Source organism: Paramormyrops kingsleyae, chromosome 4 (genome assembly GCF_048594095.1).
Source record: "Paramormyrops kingsleyae isolate MSU_618 chromosome 4, PKINGS_0.4, whole genome shotgun sequence".
NCBI lineage: Eukaryota > Metazoa > Chordata > Actinopteri > Osteoglossiformes > Mormyridae > Paramormyrops > Paramormyrops kingsleyae.
The window spans coordinates 30,576,891-30,596,952 of NC_132800.1; the positions used below are offsets into that span (position 1 = coordinate 30,576,891).

General features: G+C 47.1%; 1 protein-coding gene across 3 annotated transcripts in view; it reads left to right on the forward strand.

The window, feature by feature from the left end:
* Positions 1–15: 15 nt before the first annotated feature.
* The window catches only part of cadm3 (cell adhesion molecule 3), a 31,946-nt gene continuing 11,899 nt past the window's right edge, over positions 16–20,062 (forward strand). For 2 of the 3 annotated variants that reach the window (XM_023791126.2, XM_023791128.2), the window contains exons 1-5: positions 16–243; positions 1,401–1,589; positions 16,181–16,330; positions 17,912–18,064; positions 19,039–19,176. In XM_023791126.2, coding sequence (XP_023646894.1) covers positions 1,475–1,589; positions 16,181–16,330; positions 17,912–18,064; positions 19,039–19,176 — 556 coding nt within the window. In that variant the 5' untranslated portion in view covers positions 16–243; positions 1,401–1,474. Of the gene's footprint in view, positions 244–987; positions 1,140–1,400; positions 1,590–16,180; positions 16,331–17,911; positions 18,065–19,038; positions 19,177–20,062 lie in introns of those variants that run through there. The other variant, XM_023791127.2, reaches the window with a different exon arrangement.

Sequence of the window (20,062 nt, forward strand, 5' to 3'; positions counted from 1 at the left end):
CCCCCTCCACCCCAGAAACCACCCCCTCCCTCCTCGTCTATTTCAGACAGTCTGTTTTTGCTGCAGTGAACGTTAGCGGTATAAGGGAAGTAAAAGCAAGGAAAAAGAAGGACCGAGCGACAGGAGAAAGCAGACAGGCTGATCCAGCGGGGCGAAGGGCGAGATAACGCAATCCGGTCTCTTTTCGTCCCGAGCATCACCACGCAATTCAGCTGGAGGAGATTGCAGAGGGATAACGTTTCGGTGTGTACCCCCTGTGTCGTCTAAACCCTCGCCGTATTCGGAATATTATTGACGTTGGCGTCATACTTGTTTTTCCTCCGGGGAGATCCCTGTCAGTATTGTAAATATGGGGTGTCCGTGTACCGGAATGTGTCACTATCCTCCGTCTTAATCTTTCCCACGATGCAATTACGTTTATCTGGGACGGGAGTGGGATTGGGCGCGTGCGTATTTGCGATTAAGGTTATTCTTCTGGCTGCTATTATTATTATTATTGTTATTATTATTATTTATTAATGTTGTTGTACTTGTGTAACGGTACCTGTCTCCCTGTCCTTCTTCGCTTTCATCATCGCCGGTGCTGCTGCATTTTTGAATTGCACGACTTCGTGCGCCTTGCCTTTTTAGCACTGCCGCGGGTGTAACTCAGTCTCGGTGTTTGATGCGCTCCTGAGCGCTGGGATGAAGGTGTAGTGCTAGTGAACGGGAAACACATTGACAGCCGCTGATTGCTGCTTGTCTTACATCCAGCGTTATTACAAGTATGTTTATTTGTCCTTAATAATCCGTGGAATCAGCTTATATTAAAGAGAATAATAATCAGGGTTTAGTGGGGCGATTGCATTCGCGTTAAAAGCAAAGGCTCTAAAACAATAATCACAATAACAATAAATTACGCCTCCCTCTTCCCCGTCCCCCATCCATCGATGAGCGTCCAGCAGACTCCCCGGTCGTAGTTAGGACCGCACTGCATGTGACGCTTCAGTGCAAAGCATCGGGGCTGTTATAAAGGCGCATAGAGAGGTGAACCGGCGGCGCGGTGGCATTATTGGGGCAGCTTGTCTGCACGTTTAGTGTTTGTGCGTGTCTCAGCTTCTCATGTGAAGCCGCACGGTGGATCTTCACAGGGCAGACAGGTGCGTCTCTGCCTCCTCTTCGCTTTTTATAACGTCGTGGGCTTAAAACGCTGCTACTTCGTTTACAGCACCGGTTGCAGTTGTGCACTTCGATCACATTCGTCTCCAGCATATTCTAAATTGAATCGGCAAGGGATAGATCGATGCAACCTGCAGTGCAACCCAAGAGCAGCGATATCTAAATTGTTTCGCCGTTTGTGAATAATGGTGTGGCACGAATATAATTGCGTGGCAACTGCGTGTTGTGTTCCCTGCGCTCAGGTGCCACCTCGGTTTATCCTAACTATCCTTGAGTGCGCCATCAGCGGCCTGAGGACACTCGGTGAGACAGGCGGATGAAGGTGTCTGCGCGTCACACCATGCTATTCCCAACATTCCCGGTTTCCTTTCTATGGACTCTGTGCTCCGTCAACGTCTTCGTCTTAACAGCCTACAGTGACCTTCTCTTGGGTGAGTTTTTACTCTTTGTCCTTTCACCTGTCTGATCGTTTCTATTCTCCCTCTCCTGCTCTTGTTCAGTCCTTTTGACGCGGGTGTATTTTCAGCTGGCTAGGGTCTTATTATAAGGGAACCACGGCCCGTTATACTCAACCATCCCCCCCCCAGCCAACTTATACTGCGCTGCCTTCTTTTTGGGTTTGTGAGGGAAGAGTTTTCTGTCATGGACGAAAAAAGGGACTGATGGAAACATTTTCATCTCATTTAATATCATAAGTGAGAGTTTATTAGAGAGCTGATATTTTGCTATTTCGTGACATAAAATAGTGTAACATTGTGACATAAAATAGTATGGGCAGGAGAATGTGCCATTGCCCAGGAAGATCTGGAATACCACTGTTCCCAGAGTAATGCAGGTATCTGTCAGGCAACTGATCAGGTCAGTACGGTCACTCCCATGGTCTGCGAACATGACTCAGCTTGAAATGACACCCATAATGGAAATGTTCCCCTGGTAATTGATTATTGACCACAAAGCTGTTTCCTATCGATCCACTGTGCTCTGTGTGTGAAGCACCCGCACTTTTCGTGCTCGTAACACTTTTATGATTCGTGGAAACGGCCACAGTGCTAGGTGTGTGTGTGTGTGTGTGTGGGGGGGGGGGGGGGGGGTGGGGGAGTTGACTGGAGAGGCGTAACCTGCAGCAGGTGTTCGTTAGGGCTGTGCTGGGGTGATTCCGTCACGGGGTGTGCCCCCCCCCAGTGGAGTGAATGCCGCTTGCTGTCCGACCGCGTCAGCATTTCTACCATCCGCTGAATTATTCATAATTGTGTTTTTTGTGCTCTTTGGCACGATTGGCGCCGTGGAGTAGTAGTGAGTGTAACGGCGGTGTAGTGCCACGGGGAGCCGGCCGGTAGGGAGCGGGGGGCGCCGGATCACTGACAGTTCCGCGGCTTCGCTCATGGTGTACTCACGGGCTCTGGTTTGGAGTGAAAAGAACTGAAGAACAGTTTGTTGTTTCTTTTAACACGGACGTACATTTATATAGGCTAGGTTGCGTAGTTACTAGGGAAATTGGGATTCTCCATATCAGTAATGTTATATTTCAGTTTGACTTTTGATTTTGGGCGGGATGCAAAATGAACCGTAGGAAAGGCCCACGCCGAGACCCATTTTCTACCAGTACCTAAACATGAAATCCTTGGGATTTTTAGAATTTTTTAAATAATGTTCAGTAATCTACACGTTTTCGGTTCCATACAATACTTCGGGTTAATGCTTGCTATGTTCAATACCAGAGTCAGCTACTGCGTGGTCTGCTATAGCCTCTGACTTATATGGATGGGATGTTGTATATGTTATTTACATTATGCTGTTAAAGGAGACACGTTCAAGCACATGTTTTTTGCTGACTGCTACTCATATGCATAATAATGCTATAATAAGATCAATAAACCTGTAAATTACTCATTAATCCCAGAATCCCTTTCTACTGTACAGCATACACAGCAATTCACTTTCCTTCCTGACTTGATATAGAATGATTCAGAATTATACATAGAATGCGCTGCATTACCACGGAAACTCTGACAAATTAGCAGTGCTTCTAACTGTAAACTTAGCTGTTTTTTTCTCCATATTTTATGCTTCAGTGCTTCAGTCATACTTACCTGTATTGAATGCAACGTTCTTAAAGGGATATCTGGTGGAAATGTACGTCGGTAAAAAGTTTGAATCGTTCCTGCAAGAGAAAAAATACTTCGCAAGTTTTTTTACATGTCTATATTTACTCACAAGTCGCTTGCCAGCTGCACCTTTGTCTGCAAGACAGGAAACTTGGTTTGGTATTTGGGGGTCAGACAGGGTGCAGCCAGAATCCTTAGGCTGGTAAACGTATGAAACAGCTTCAATCCATGATAACACCGCAGAACAGCCAAATGCATAGCCTATATCTTATAATGCATCCGAAAAGTAATTGCAGTATATATTTGTGTGCAAAGGGGTATAAAAAGGGCATAATGAAATGAAATATTTTTGCTCACAAGTATAGCATAGGAAGTTATTTGAGACATTCTCTAGATAAGAAACCTGCATGAAGTTGCCCCTCCCCCCCAAATGTATCAGATTTTATCCAAATCGGTCTCAATCGTTTGCACCGCATTTATGCCATTGAAATTTTCGTTTGAGCTGCTTTACTTTTTATATTATGAGACATAAACGGTCCTTTACATGGTCACGTGATACCACTATGAGATTGCGCCGCCCTCCCCAGTTTGTATCCGATTTCGACCAAACTGGTCTCAGTCGTTTGTGCTGGGTGGGTTGTGCTGCTGAAATGATCATTTGTGCTGCTTTAGTTTCTTATTTACATAGTAACGTCATCCCCCATCCATCCCATATGACATGCCACTCATCTGTTGCAATAAGATGATGCAATAAGTTTAAAGGTCGCCCTAACCTCTGTGAGCGTTCACATCAACAAAATGCGTTTACAAATGTTTTAAGAAGCTGTTATTAATTATTATAAAAATAGTTAACATTTAGCTTGATAGCATAACTGACATGTTTTATTAGATTATCAATGTATTTTCAGCTTGATAGCGATTTCAGCGTTCTATCGATTATAACCGTATATTTAGCTCTATTGCGACATGTTTGCTTAACCTGCATGATTTTAATACTTATTACATTGATAAATCTACAACATTAGGGTTGTTGCTTTAACGATTTGCATTTAATTGCAGACCTATTTATATTACATGTAATGCAGACACATTTTAACATTCTTAAAATTTTGTTAATGTAAACCATAATAAAACGTGTCGGACATACTATCAAGGTAAATGTAAACGATTTAAAATAGTATAAACAAGCCTTTTAAACACATTCTTTCAGCTATAGATGAAATATGCTGATATTTAGCTCAATAAGAACATGTTTTACTGATTATTATTTAGAGAGATTACTTTTTAAAAGATACTGTGTCTTTGTCCTAATTTCTTTTGTTTAAAAGGGAGATGTACATCTTTCTTATTTATTTTCAAAGATAACACTTCATAAATATACTTTTTGAAAAAATATTTAAAGTTTCAGTATAATAAAGTATTTCTTCAACCAAAATAACCATTTTTTCATTTTTTTAAGGGCCATAGTAACTGATAATAGTTGTGAAATACTGTATACCATGATACGGTGAAACTATTATATTGAGACAGCTATCGTACTGTGAAAATCTTAAGTCATTGCATCCCTACACATGCCTTGTGTTTTGTGCTACGAAAGAAGCTGTTATGGTAAGGAAGATCGGAGCTGTACAAACATTTCCCTGTGAATGTTGTTGTGTGACACTCTTCCCCACAGAGTAAAGAAATGCAACCAAGTTTGCCTGATGTTTTATTGGACCTAGTCAAAGAATTGCCATGACCGAACTGAGTCCTATCTCAGCAATAATTGCCTCTGGTTTTGTACAGTATCCGTCACTTCAGTAATCTAATTGCAATCAATGCTATGCAAGGCAACTGAGGATTGGAAAATATGATAATTATGCGGGTTAGTATTATCAGCATTTTAAACTCTCCATGTGCCTATGCTGAAGCCAGCTCTGGTGGTAGAGGTCATCAGCAGTGCTCATCCCTCTTGAAAGGCAGAGTTTCACGTGCTTGTCATATTATGCTGCTTCTTTGATGGAGTGAGGTCACGCTCCCATTGACCAAAGGCGGCGGCACTGTCAGTTTGACAGGTACAGACTTTTGTTCTAACATTTTTGGGAGGAAATTTCTCCCAAATATTATTTGTTGTATGTGGAAGTCAGATAGCTCATGAATCAACAGCACCACCCAATAGCTAAGAAGTCTCATTATACTGTATACATCAATGTCAAGCCCAGGGCATGTTCAAACTGAAAACGGTGTGCAACATTTTGTTATGGTTTCCGGGATGAATGATATATTTCCTTAAACTGGAGTGAAACATAGTGCAATGTTATTTCTCTCATAAGTTAGCATTGGTGCTTGCGGTTAACTAATCGGCAATCTGTTGCTGTAAGCAGCTTCCCCAGTAGTTTGAGTTCGAACCTATAGTCTGGATTAAGTACTAATAAGGGTTCTGGAACTATCTCTGAGGAACTGCAATCAGGCCAAGTTCCTGCAGTGTGAACATGACAAAACTTCCTGGGTTCGGAAAACGATTCTGGTTCCAGAAAAAAAGTTCCGGTGATGTGAAAGTGCCTACTAGAAAAACCCACTGAAAAAGAGCCATAACACAACAGGGTGTTCAACGCACCACTGTTTCTGTTTAAATGAACACTGCAGCGTTTCATTTGTCCTGAATGTAGCCCTGCTCAGTCTAACCAAGATCTGAGACTTCATGGGACTTGCCCAGATTAACCTAGATCATTCAAGACTAGGTTTCACCAGACCTCGATCTTAGTCTATGAGACCTGCTCAGTCTAACCTTGTATCAACCATACATGCTCATTCTTACATAATTTCCAAAAGAGATGTTCAATCTTACATAGATTCTAATGATCTTACTAAATACACATTTGTGCTTGATTAATGCATATACCATAAGTAACCACAAACCCACAGACTTTGAAAGATGTTCTTGTAGTCTATGTACAAGTTCCTCTCATTTAGGTCATCTTTTATCTAGAACTAAACTACAATTAGCCCTGATGGCATAAGCACCCTTTTTGAAACCTCACTTAAGATATTACTTAATGAGTTATCTGTGATGTAATTAAGTGGTAGTTGGGTGATTTATAGTATAATTTTGAGTTTTTTTTCTGTCTGAAATGTGTGGTATGATTCAGTGATTTGAATGTATCAGCAATTTGTATAATTCAACACATGGCTTATGTCTTAGCGATGTGTGTAGTGTAATTCAGGGGTTGGTCTTCATCATGTCGATGTATGCAGTTTAATTCAGCAGTTCGACTCCATCTCGCCAGTGTGTACAGTATAACTTGGCAGTTAGTCTCATCGATATGTGTGGTCTGATTCAGTGGTTGGTTTCCATCTCGTTAATGTGTGTGGTATAATTCAGCGAAATGGTCTCTGTCTCGTCAGTGTGCGTGGTATAATTCAGAGTTTGGTCTCCATCTCATCAATGCATGTGGTATAATTCAACAGTTTGGTCTCTGTCTCTTCGATGTGTATGGTATAATTCAGTGGTTGGTCTCCATCTCACCAGTGTATGTGTTATAATTCAGTACTTAGTCTCCATTACACCAATGAATGTGTTATAATTCGGCAGGTGGTCTGAGTCTCACTAATGTGTGCATTATAATTTAGGGGTTGGTCTATGTTTTACCAATGTGTGTGGTATAATTCAGTGGATGGTATCCTTCTCATTGATGTGTGCCATATATTTCAGTGGTTGGTCTCCTTCTTACCCACGAGTCAGAATAATTCAGAGACTGGTCTCTGTCTCATGATGTGTGTGTATAATCCAGCAACTGGTCTCCATCTCGTCAATGTGTGAGTTATAATTCAGAAGTTGGTCTGTGTCTCACCGATGTGTGTGGTATAATTCAGCAGCTTGTCTCTATCTCGCTGATCTGTGTGGTATAATTCGGCAGTTGGTCTGTGTCTCACCGATGTGTGTGGTATAATTCAGCAGCTGGTCTCTATCTCGCTGATCTGTGTGGTATAATTCGGCAGTTGGTCTCTGTCTCACCGATGTGTGTGGTATGATTCAGCAGTTGGTCTCTGTCTCACTGATGTGTGTGGTATAATCCAGCAATCAGTGTCTGTCTCGCCGAGGTGTGCAGTATAATTCAGCAGTTAGCTTATGTCTGCTAATGTATTTCAGCACTGTATCTGAATGGCCAACACGTGTGTGGTGATTCAGCAGTGGGCTCGTGGGTGGCAGGTGGGCGTGCGGCGTAAGCCAGAGCGGCTTCGCGGAGGGTGGCCTTGGGTGCTCTTCCGTTGTGAGCCTTGTGGGCGAAGTTGGTGCTGCAGGGTGGCGATTGATGGCGAGCCTCTAAGTATGAGTCGGTCTCTGGAACCAGCAACCATTTAGCGATACTATGCATTTTCATAACTACAATGTGTTTACTATAATGTGTGGTATAATTTAACGGTGCCTCTCTGTCACAGTGATGCAAGATATAACTCAGTGGTGATCCCATATAATAGTGTTGTGTGTCTCAGGGATGTGAGGTATAACCTAACAGCCCACCTGTGTGAAAGCGATGTAAGGTATAACCTAAACAGGACACCTCTATGAAGGTGATGTGATGTTTAACCTAACAGGCCACCTGCATGAAGGTGATGTGAGGTATAACCTAACAGACCACCTGCATGAAGGTGATGTGAGGTATAACCTAACAGACCACCTGCATGAAGGTGATGTGAGGTATAACCTAACAGACCACCTGCATGAAGGTGATGTGAGGTATAACCTAACAGACCACCTGCATGAAGGTGATGTGAGGTATAACCTAAACAGGACACCTCTATGAAGGTGATGTGATGTTTAACCTAACAGACCACCTGCATGAAGGTGATGTGAGGTATAACCTAACAGACCACCTGCATGAAGGTGATGTGAGGTATAACCTAACAGACCACCTGCGTGAAGGTGATGTGAGGTACTATGATGTGTGGTAAAATTCTCAACAACAGCACAGTTGTGACGCCACACAGCTGAAGCCAGCGTGTTTGCTGGTGAAACAAAGAGGTTGGAAGAAGCGCTTCTAATCCGCGTGCTGAGTGAATCCAAAACGAATCGGGAGAAACACAGACGTAGGGGCCGGGACACGGGGAGGATAAGAAGATTACTGACAGAGAGACGGAGGGAGGGAGCGGGGGAGCAGTAGGGGGCAGGCATATGACGGGTGCGGTCAAGAAGGATGCACTTGTGTTTCCTGACCAGCCAAAGGCAGCGGCCCTGTTCATAAAGATTCCTGTATTACCATGGTGCGGATAATCACCCTTGTAATCTCTCCAGGTGCGAGCACTAAATATGCAGCTAATTAAAATTAATTGGATTGATTCTCGTGGAGGAATATGCCCGGGCTTTACTCACCATACTACTACTGCATAGGAATCCACCCTTATTACTGCTACGACACATATGCCATCTAATTTCCCAGCCACAAATTGGCCATAAAGTGTGAATAAATATACCATGCTCCCATATTCTCATCAACGAAATGTGAATTACTGGATAACTCAACTCGCGTTTCCGCGGCGACGTACACGGCGTTGATGCTCCTGGGCTGTGCATGTGTGTGCGTGGCGAAACGTGCAGGTGCGTGTGCGTCTGTGCGGTTTTTTTCCCTGCGTGTTTGCGTTGGTTGCAGGCTTCTCGGCCTACACGTACACGCATTGAGGCTGCGTCGCCCCGGCGCTGCTCTGGGATTTCACGAGCGAGCGGCGACCGGCTCAGCCGAGAAGCGGGAGACCCCGCTGCTGTGCTTTCCAGTCCAGATTGCTTCGGAGATGGAGCCAGCAGGAGCCTCTCCATGGGGTGGGCGGCTGGGGTTCTGCACTCATCATCCAGACCCCACACTGCAGTTTCCTGGACGCTGTTGCTCTTTTGGAGAGGGTGACTGCGCAGAGGGAAAGTGCTCCGGAGCAGGAAAGCTCTTGGAATCGAGGGAAAACAGGTGGATTTCATGTTTACATGCGGTTTTAGTCCTCGTTTTCTGTTCCGTTCCTGCCTCCCTGTTGTTTTAGTCTTTATTAAAGGGTCTGTTACCTTTTTCTGTTCGAGGAGCTGCATTTTGTCCCCTTTCGCCTGCACGTCCCCCCGCCCCCTGCAACAGGGCCCCGCCCTCGGCATAATTGGCCGAAGCCATAAGCTGGATTAAAGCTCACCAAGGTATGACGAGTGCCCCCTCAGCCGATTAGCTACCCTACCTTCCAGTTCTGGAGCACCCGCCTCCCCTCCTCCCTTTTTCAAAAAAGGGGGGAGGAGACTTGTTGAAAGCAGATTTTAAGCGTTATAGATCCCGCAAATCAGGAAGCTATTGTGTCCAAACCAAAATACATCATCAGCAGTGTTTCTCAGTGGAAAGAAGATGTGAAGCACTCCGCGGGTGCTGAACTGCCAAGAAAATCGATGGATGCTTAAAGAGGGGGGGGGGAGGGCAGCTGGCTTCTATCATATAATTGTGCATAACATAAAAAATGTTCCTGACGAAACATTCTGCTCAGACGCATGCAGCTCCATCAGGAGTCTGAATGGCAGCGGTTGGGTATGCGAGGGTGGTGGGATTTCTTATAGATATAACATGCAGGCCTGTAACTAGAATGTTCTTTGGGGAATTAATGAGCACCAGGGTCTCCGTCCCAGGGTCTCCGAACTTTTTTTTTTTGGGGGGGGGGGGGGGGGCAGCTGAGGCCAGCATTGACTTGAGTAAAATAAAAACAAACACACACACCAACATATATCATAATGAACTACATCGCATGTTCTCTTCTACTGCGTTTTGGTCACACATCTGTAGCGATTAACACCCCTATATGTTTAACTATACTTTTCCGGGTAAAGGCACCTTAAATGCCACGTGGAGACTGACTTGCAGAGGACGTCTGCCTTCTCCGGTCATACACACACTTGGATGATTGTTCCATATGAGTTTGCACGTTGGATGTGTTTCCAGCAATATATGGGGGTTCGGTATAACAGTCTCAGTCTGATTAACTACTCTCTCTCCGGTACCGGTGCACTTTATTGGGAAACCGAAATGTTCCGAAATCGGCGATTATGACTGACTGTAGCTAGCATTAGTCATAACCAAGTCGCAGCCACGATTAGAATAATGCTTTCCGTGTTGAACATTTACTTGTGAATGTAGGTTCTATCTGTGTCAGGAAATGTATTCATTCATTTCATTGCGCGTTCTGAAGCGAAAATAATGTACCAAATGGTGCACGAAGAATACGCGCACCGTTACGGCCAATACTACATATTCAGATGAAATGTGGTTGTACACAATCACTGAAAATATGATTATTTAATAACATTATTTAGCCTATTATTATGTTATGCACGTTCCCCCTTTTGCGTGAGCCCCTCTGGAGGCTGAGCGTTGGTCAGACCGCCCTCCGATGGCTCTGATGAGCGCAGAAGACGCCCGTGGTGGAGAAACGACGGCACCAGGCAGGAGTTTCTGCATGCGGCGCTCTCACCCCTGTCTCCTTCCTCACTCCCTCTCTCCCCAGTCCTCTCCCTAGACCTCCATGGCAAGCTCTTTTATTCTGACGGATATCAACCTTTTCCCGCACCACCCTACCTGCCCAGTAACTGTCCATCCCTTTTCTTTTTTGCTCCCCCCATCTTCCTCTCCTTCCAACTCTATCTCTCTTCCTTCCGTCCCTAGAGGGTCACCGCAGCTCACAAGCTGCTGATCAGCTAGCTGTGTAATGAGGGAGTGGAGGAGGGGATCGATGGCGGGTGGGGGCCGTGGAGAGGGTGGAGCACGGAGATGCTGGGGGAGGGGGTGGCGTTGCCGGAGGCGGTGCCAGTGGGGGTGTGTCCCTGGCTATTGTGTCTGCAAGTGTCTGTGTTTGCGTGTGCATGTCTGCCTGTGAGTGCACATATGTGTGTCTCTGTCTGTGTGCATTTTTTTTTTTGTGTGTGTGTGTGTGTGTGTGTGCGTGCAGATGTGGGTGCACCCATAATCCCCTGCAGTTCCCTTTGTTCTGCCACAGTGCCGTACGTCTCGTTGACGTTAAGTCTCCGTAGTACGGCGCCTGCTCCACGGGTGCCAATTATATTTGGTGAGGGTGGGGGAGGGAGAGAGCAGGGAAGCAGGAAGGGGAATGGACAGATAACACTGTCGGAGAGAAGGGTGAAGAAGGAGGAGAGGATCACAGAGAACGGAGGAGATCCGTGCCGTCCAAGATCTCTGCTCTCCTGGTGGTATCCTCTGGGACGTACTCTCCTGCAACACAGAGAGTGAGAGAGGGAAACGGGGGAGGGATGGGGCCCTGTAGCATGGAGTCAGGCGCCCCCCCAGGAAGAACGTTAATGGCTTAGATGTTGGTCTCTCTCTCTGTCCCACTGTTGCCCTGTGCTGTCGACAATCTGCTGTGGTTTTTTTTTGGATTCTTTCGGCTGTGGAGGCACTTGAGTTCCACCCGGCCATTTGCGGTGGTCTTGAAGTGATGGATTACGTTCCTTTTTTTTTTACACTGTTGTTCGTCACGGGCTACTTTATTTACACCGTATTGAGCCATTCTAGAACATTCTGTTGTTTCTGTCTTCCTGTTAAATGTGTTTTGTTTGTTTTTCGTTATGGATTATTTGCGTCTAGATATGGAATTACCCGTTCGATGCGATGGCCCCGAATTTGGGTTGTGATGGATTGCGCCACTGTTTGGGAGCCAGCTGTGTCCTGCATGTGCCATACTGAGCAGCATAAAAGCATATATGATGCTCAAATCAAACGTATTGTGCAGCAAAAAACGCAGCAGCTGCATATTAGTATCAGCAGACCTGAGGCCTGCGGTGCTAACGCTAACGCTAACACAAAACAGCCCCGAGATGTAGCACAGCAGCATTAGCAACTCATTGGTGCAAACAAAACCGCACCAGTACACATAATTACCTCACTTATTGGGACCTAATAAAAAGCTCAACACATTACCGCAATGAAAAACATGAAGGAAAAGGCAATAAACAGAGAGGCCTGCCACCACAGAAAACATGGCGACTACGAGAGGTCAGCTAGACTGCCCCTCCTCCTCGCTCCTCAGGGCGGCCGCCTTGTGTTGTTTTTGACACTGCACCGAATTCCAGATATGAAAGAGGCCTCTTATTTTCTCCTCAAGATGACAAACAAGCTTTAAAAAGCCAAGAACACCGCAGAGAGTTTACTTTGGTCAACGCTTGTCAGAAGAAAGTTAGTCAAGCTAATAAGGAATGATCTGCAAAAACAGACAGAGAGAGACAGAGAGGGAGAGTGAGGGAGATGGTCAGGCGATAGAGAGACAGAGAGAAATATGGAGAGAGAGAGAGAGAGAGAGAGAGTGAGACAGAGTCAGCGCGAGGGTGAAAGAGACGGAGGCAGAGGAAGTCTGAGAGGGAGCAGAGAGAGCGAAGGAGAGACAAAGAGTCAGAGAGAGTGAAAGAGACAGTCAGAGATGGTGAGAGAGGGAGAGAAAGAGAGAGGAAGTCAGAGAGGGACAGAGTGAGACAAAGAGACAGAGAGATAGAGACTCATAGACAGACACCACAGCATCTGCTTGTGTCCCTGGTATGTAGGTCCCCAGATGGAGCAGAAGGGGTTATCTTCACTCAGGCTAAAGCGCAAATGCGCTGGAACTCACCCTAATTAGACGCTGGGCCGAGGAGGTCGTTAGCCAGTACGACACAGGCTCCTCTGTCGGTGGCGCCGTTTAATCAGCCACTTCGTTATTCGCCGCAGCGTTTTTTTTTGCCGTGGGACCCATCGGCACAGGAAGCCTCCGTGCGTCGTCCGGCTACATGCTGAAATGCCTCCCGTCTGCGCAGAAGGTGGAAACTGACCTGCAGCTTGAAAGTGATGTTTGTGACCGGGATGTGGCCGTGCCATCTGTGGGGACAGCGCCGCTGTGGGGGACACTTCTGTCTCTATGCATAAAGTACGAACGAGTGACAGATTGACCAGGTCTTCCGTATTTGTAAGGTCAGCTTGCAGGTCAGCCTAGTTACCCTGGCGACTGCGCGGGTGTTCTTTTCAGTTGCTAGGCAACATCCATTCTTTCTTAAATGTTTTCACAGTGTCGCTGTCCTGTTCCTGCCGCCGCCTCTCCTTCCTGCCTTTCTCCCGGCCCGCGGCGGCCTCTCCCCGCTCGTTACCCGCGGCGCGCCGTGTCGCCGTGAGAGCGCTGCGGCATGCAGGTGCAGGTGCAGGTGCAGGTGTGAGCCTGGAGCACTGTGGCCAGTTGCAGTCACAGGCTTTCCCTCCCATGATTGATAAAGCGGCCGCATAACTGCAGCCTTGCCCTCTCCTCTTCATAATTGACTTCTCATTCCTTAAAGTGGGTTATTGGCAGGAAAACTCAGAGTTTTTGCCAAGAAGTGTGACATTAAGATTCTTTTTTTTTCTCTCTCTCTCTCTCTCTTTCTCTCTCTCTCCATCTTTTCATATCTATCTTTCATACACAACCAGACAAACATTGAGGAGGGCAGAGGGGTAGGGTGTCTGTCAGAGTGTTTTACACTCACAGGCTTCAAGCATCATCTAACTGTTTGACAGGTGGGGGTGGGGGGGGCATTGGGAGGAGGGAGGAATAGGGAAAGCAGGCCATTATATTATCTGTGGGTTTTTTTTTGTTTGTTTTTTAATTTAAGCAGAGCAACGGTGCCATTTGTTGCTAAAGGCCATTTACGGCACTGTGCATAATTTATAAATCAAAGCGGAGCGTTTCTGCACTGGAAGAGTGATGGATTGTGGATTGTTATAGATTAGCCAGAACACGAAGGGAGACCAACTCTCAGCAGACAATGCAGCAATACGAAGCTGGGCGGCGATTGGCTAGGAGGTGATAGCAGAGATTTTAATAAGGGTGTTCCTTCTGTTGCATCATCGTCACTGTCTGCCTGCTACTTTTGCTTATTAGCATTCTGCGTCCCTGTAATTTTTACTGTACTGTCACACATTTTCATGGCCACCAGGTCAGACAGGCTTTTTTTTTTTGCTCATTTATTTTTTATTTTTTTATTTATTATTGGTAAACAGGGGGTGTCAACTGACAAGACTCACCAGGCTAAGAATCCCGCAGAGCTACTACGGGGAAGGGAGCAGGGCCTGTGTAATTAGCAGAATGCTATTTAAAAACCAAGCCGGCGTTTGATTGTCCATCTGGATTAGGGGAACTTTGGACACGGTGACACGAAGGGTTTCTGCGTCGGCTAAAAGATGGATCCACTGGAGCATTACAACTACCGACAGGGAAAAGGAAAACAAATAAATAAAAAAAATAAACAAAAGAAGTGTGTGCCTTTGTCTGGAGTTGCAGTCCACAGGATAAGAGAGAGACTGGCATGATGTTACCGGCTCCTCTGAGGGGAGGGGAAAAGGTAGCCGGCTTTAGGCAGAGATGAGCAGGGTGGAGGGAGAAAACAGGCAGCCAGAAGGGTAGAGAGGGTATAGCAGCTTACTCCGGGAGGGGGGGGGGTGACATATAGGACAGCAGGGGGATTAGTCGCTGGTTATTTATAACGTTTTTTTTTTTTTGTTAATTGAACGGTTATCTGCAGACTCTTCCTCTAATCAGTCACCCGTTAGGAAATATTATTGTCTCATCTCCGTGTAAAATCAAATATTTAATACACGTTTTAAGCATGGCACTTTAATAGTTATAATTAAGGGTATTGATTTGGGGATGATGGGCGTTTTCTTTATTTGTTATAGCGAACCGTCGGCGCTGCTTTACGCGCGCTTTTATGCCACTGTCACATAAAAGCAGAAGCGCGCCGTGAGGGATTCATTACCCTTAATAAGGATTAATGCGGGATACGCTGACGTCCTCGACCCTTGCTGTTGTTCTAAGGCACGCGATGTCTCCGTCGGTTCGAGACGGGGGGGGGGCGCGTGGCGTGCTGGTGGCTATGGGAACGAGCGAGCAAGGGTGAGGTGGGGGACTGCGACAGATGGGGGGAGGTCAAAAGAGATGGAGCAGACAAACGAGAGCAGAAAATAAGTGGGGAAGGGAAACTGTTATTTCTCACTGTCTATATCGGGGATTGGATTTATGGAGTTCCTTTCCTGCTCTTGTTACCCGCGCCCGTCCCTCCCGCCCTTACCTCTCACTCTTCTTTCCCCCTTTCCCGCTCTTCTCCGACATTCATCTTCCTCTATCTCAGTGTTCCCCGGATTTCTCACTTCTCACTTGCAACTTCTGCGACGTGAAAATTGCGATGCTTTTAATACCGCTGTCTTCCATGATCTCACAGCTGTGTGTGTGTGTGTGTGTGTGCGCGCGCGCAAGCCTTTGCATAGATGTGTGTCTCGGAGAGGAGAGGAAGGCACTTCTCTCGCTTTAATTAAGTCTGATTTTTTGGGTATTCCTTCTCTAATTTATACTCGATGTATCTGTCGAAGCACCATACCGGTCTGATGACAGACTTAAATTTGCATTCAAATTCCAGCCGACTTTGTAGGTGTGACAGGAGCCGGCTGCAGCTGTCAGGCGGATTATGGCGCCGCACTCCGGTGCGCAGCCGCGCTCTTTGTAAGTCAGTTTAGGAATCATGCGCTTGACAGACGTGTAACATTGTCAGCGGGCGGAGGGGTGTGTACTCTGCGCCCACGACAAGCACGCCGGGCTCCAGGATACCCATGTGGGTCAAAGCCCAAATCAGCCCGATTAGCTACAGTGAAAATGCTTAGAGTACAGTAAGTCTGTGAAGGTTACCACGACCATATTATTAAATGTTAATTACGAGGCAATATTTTAATTACCGTTTCGCGTATTTGTTACGTAAATGCAAAAATGTTTACCTTTTATGTGTTTTGGCGTAAAAAATAACGATCGAACTAATAGGTCATTAAAGTTTAAATGCGTTTGGTGAAATAAAGAATGAGTGTGTGTGTGCGCCGGACACCTGTGACCGGAGTCCCGCTGTGACGCTGTGTCCCCCGGCGCGCGCCCTGCAGAGGATGACCCCTTCCAGCCCGTGACCTCCGACGAGACGGTGGCTGTAGGTGGGACAGTGACGCTGACCTGCCAGGTGGCGGAGAACGACAACTCCTCCCTCCAGTGGTCCAACACGGCACAGCAGACGCTCTACTTCGGAGAGAAGAGGGGTGAGATTGCGGAAGGGGGGGGTATGGCGGTGAGCGAGAGAGCTGGGGAGGGAGGGCGATTTGGAGGTGACGTCACTATTACTTACACGCACTAACACCGTTTAGGGCTAAAATTAAATTTGTTACTTTTTTTTGGTGGTATTCTGGTCCAGTGGGTAGCACTGAGCCTTATACCTGAATCCTGCCCCTAGCACGATGTCTTCCCATGTTTGTCCGGGTTTTCCCCTGCACGCCGGAAAGGCAATCGGGGGAATTGTCCTGTTAGACTGCATTGCCCCGGCGCCCCATCCAGGGAGTCCCCTGCCCTGTGCTCCCTGCTGCCGGAGGAAGACTGCAGCCTCACTGCACTTCATTTGATCCATGTCACACATCATCGATTTTTCTTGTCTGTTTCAGCAGAGCTTTCTGTTCCTTATTTACACATTTATCATGCATATTTATTATATTCTTTTATGTTTTATTCTTTTATTGACATCTCTATTGTTGTTATTATGGCGGAGTTGACCACCTTGCATTTCACTGCAGGTTATCATCTAACTGTATAACCTTGCATGGGACAAAAAATATCTAAAGTCTTGAACCCTGTAATGGATAGTTTTTGGTTCTTTAAATATGTCAAATATTCTTAAAATATTTTTTGAGTTGATTTTTATCTGTCATGAGTACTTTGATGTAATGAAGACGACCCACGCGTTACAGTGACCATGCAATGCAGTTAGCTTCAATGGGAGTGTTGCTATGGAGCTCTTTGACTGCTTCCTGAATACGGCAAACATGTGTGTCTGTCTTCGACACAAATACAAAAGCACGAGCGCACACACACATACACACACGCAGTCTCACGTGTGCTGCCTAACGTCATCGACAGAAACAGACTGTCTCTCACCGACACGACGTGAGCCACACACGTGCACGCGCACGCACGACTGATTGTGACACCCACCTGGTGAGTGAACCTCAGACGCAGCGGCTGACGTTCACGCTGCGGTGGTGACACACGCATTCAGAGGATAAAATGGTCCACGTTTAAAATGACCGAGCAAGGCCGACCCCCATGTTTGAGGAGTGGTCATCATGAAGCGAGAGAGGTGCAAGTTCAGACAGAGGCCTTTCATAATCACCGGCCCTCCTATTCAGAGAGTCATCTAATTCCGGCCTCCAATCCACTCTGAGGATATGTAAGCGGCTCGCCAACGTTTTATCTTCACAGTCACTGTCATTCTGGGTTCTTAAGCAAACACGCTTCGTCTCGAAGGATATATAAGGCGGACATCTATGACCGCAACCTTCAAACCATCTGCTAGCAACCGCTACTGACAGCCGGTTTTAATGCGGCAAACCCCGGTGGCACCGTCCCTGGGTTCATCCACGCGTCAGAGAGCAGAAGGTGATCCAGAGACCTACTGAGGCACTCGAGGTAACACCAGAGAGACCCTCGCGATCGTCATGAGGAGGAATTCAGTGCCTCTGTGCCCCACCCGCTCCCGATGATGCATCAGTGCCCAGCCACAGAGTGGCTTTATATGCAGGAACCCTTAGAGGGGACCGGGCTCACACCTGTCCATCCTTCTCGCTCCGCAGCACTGAGAGACAACCGGATCCAGCTGCATCGGTCCACCCCCACTGAGCTGTCCATCACCATTTCGGACGTGCAGCTCTCCGACGAGGGAGAGTACACCTGCTCCATCTTCACCATGCCCGTGCGCACGGCCCGGGCCACTGTTACCGTGATGGGTGTGTGCGTGCGGCCTGCCTCTCTATCTGTGCATTTGGGGTTTTGTTTGTTTATCTGTCTGTCTCTTTATCTAAGCTTTCTTATGTATGTCTGTCTATTAATGTTTGGGTATTTTTGTGTGTGTGTGTGTCTGTGTCTCTGTTTGAAAGTTTGGATGGCTCTGTCTGTCTATGTTTGGGAGTTTCTATGTGTCTCTCTGTCTGTATGTTTGGGTGACTGTCACTGTCTGTGTGTTTCTGTGTGTTTCTGTCTCTCCATCTGTGTATGTTTCTGTGTGTTTGTCTCTGTTTGTCTCTGTCTATCTGTCTCTGTCTGTCTCTCTCTCTCTGTCTGTCTCTGTCTGTCTGTCTCTGTGTTTGGGTGTCTGTGTCTGTCTGTCTGTCTCTCTGTCTGTCTGTCTCTCTCTCTGCCTGTCTCTGTCTGTCTCTCTCTCTCTGTCTGTCTCTGTCTGTCTGTCTCTCTCTCTCTGTCTGTCTCTGTCTGCCTGTCTGTGTGTTTGGGTGTCTGTCTCTGTCTGCCTGCCTACGTCACCCTTCCTCTCTCTCTGTCTGTCTCTGTCTGTCTGTCTTTGTGTTTGGGTGTCTGTCTCTGTCTGTCTGTCTGCCTCCCTACGTCACCCTTCCTCTCTCTCTGTCTGTCTGTCTCTCTCTGTCTGTCTGTCTGTCTGTCTGTCTCTCTCTGTCTGTCTGTCTCTCTGTCTGTCTGTCTGTCTCTCTCTCGCTCTCTCTGTCTGTCTCTCTCTCTCTGTCTTTCTCTGTCTCTCTCTGTCTGTCTCTCTCTCTCTCTCTCTCTCTCTCTGTCTGTCTGCCTCCCTACGTCACCCCCTGTCTCAATGTGTTTGTCTGCTTGCTCCTAGTCACAGTCACCCTCCTCGGTCTGATTATCTGCTCTTCCTAGCGCTTGGTGTGTCTCTTTATCTATAATAGTCATACGTGTACAGACTGACAATCCCCCCCCCCTGCCTCTCTCTCAGGTGTCCCTGGGAAGCCCCAGCTATCAGGGTATGAGGAGCCAGTGCTGGAGGGGGAGAGAATCACCCTGACCTGCACCAGCTCTGGGAGCAAACCGCCAGCCAAACTACGCTGGTACAGAGGCCACGAGGAGATACAGGGTGAGCGAGGGGGTGTGGTTCCCGGGGCAAGGAAGTGCTGCGATTGGCAGCCTGAGGCAGCAGGAGGCGCTGCCGAGTCGGTTTTAGCCTGTGAGTGCTGTGAGTCACTGATGGCCGATCACACGAGCTCCTGGGACACATTCCCGATAGGAGCAGGCCGGTCACATGTACGCGTCTCCACACACCGTAACAGATAAACAAGCTACAGCAGCCGCTAGTTCAGGCTTGATTTCGGCTGGATATCCACATCCCTGTGGGAATCCAGATGGGGGCATCTAAGGAGACCAGCGATCAGGTAGCTGTTGGCCGTGATGCTCGTCCCTGGCGTGCAGTCTCCCTCCAACACGACCCCGCTCACCTTCTGCCATCCGATATATTTTCCTCTTCTCCTCATATCGATATTTCTCAGGCTGCTTGGAACAGGGCTGCCTGCGATCATGGGGGCGATAAAAGTATTCATTTGGGCTAATGGAGGGACATGGGGAACCAGACTGAGCACCAGCTATTTTCCTAATTAAGTTGGTTTTTATTTATTGGTCCTAACTTAGATGCCAAATTAAATTCCTGCACTCCACAACAAGCGGTTCTGGCGTCTCGCGCTGAAAATCCCTTAGATAAAAAGGAGGGGGGGGGGACGCCATCCCAGGAGCCTGGCAGGAGGCTCGCATAAACAACCACGTCACAGTGTGTCAGCAGTTTAAGGGGTAGGTGTCTGCATTAGGGACGCGGCACGGAAAACTTCCGGAAGACTCAAGCCAAGTCGCGCGTGCTAAAATTACCGTGGAGCCTCGACCTGTTCGCGAAGCTCAGGATGTGAGCTGAATTAGGACCAGCTGGACTCCGTTTAACTGTCTAGCTGCCAGATGTGGATCCGGACGGAGGTGAG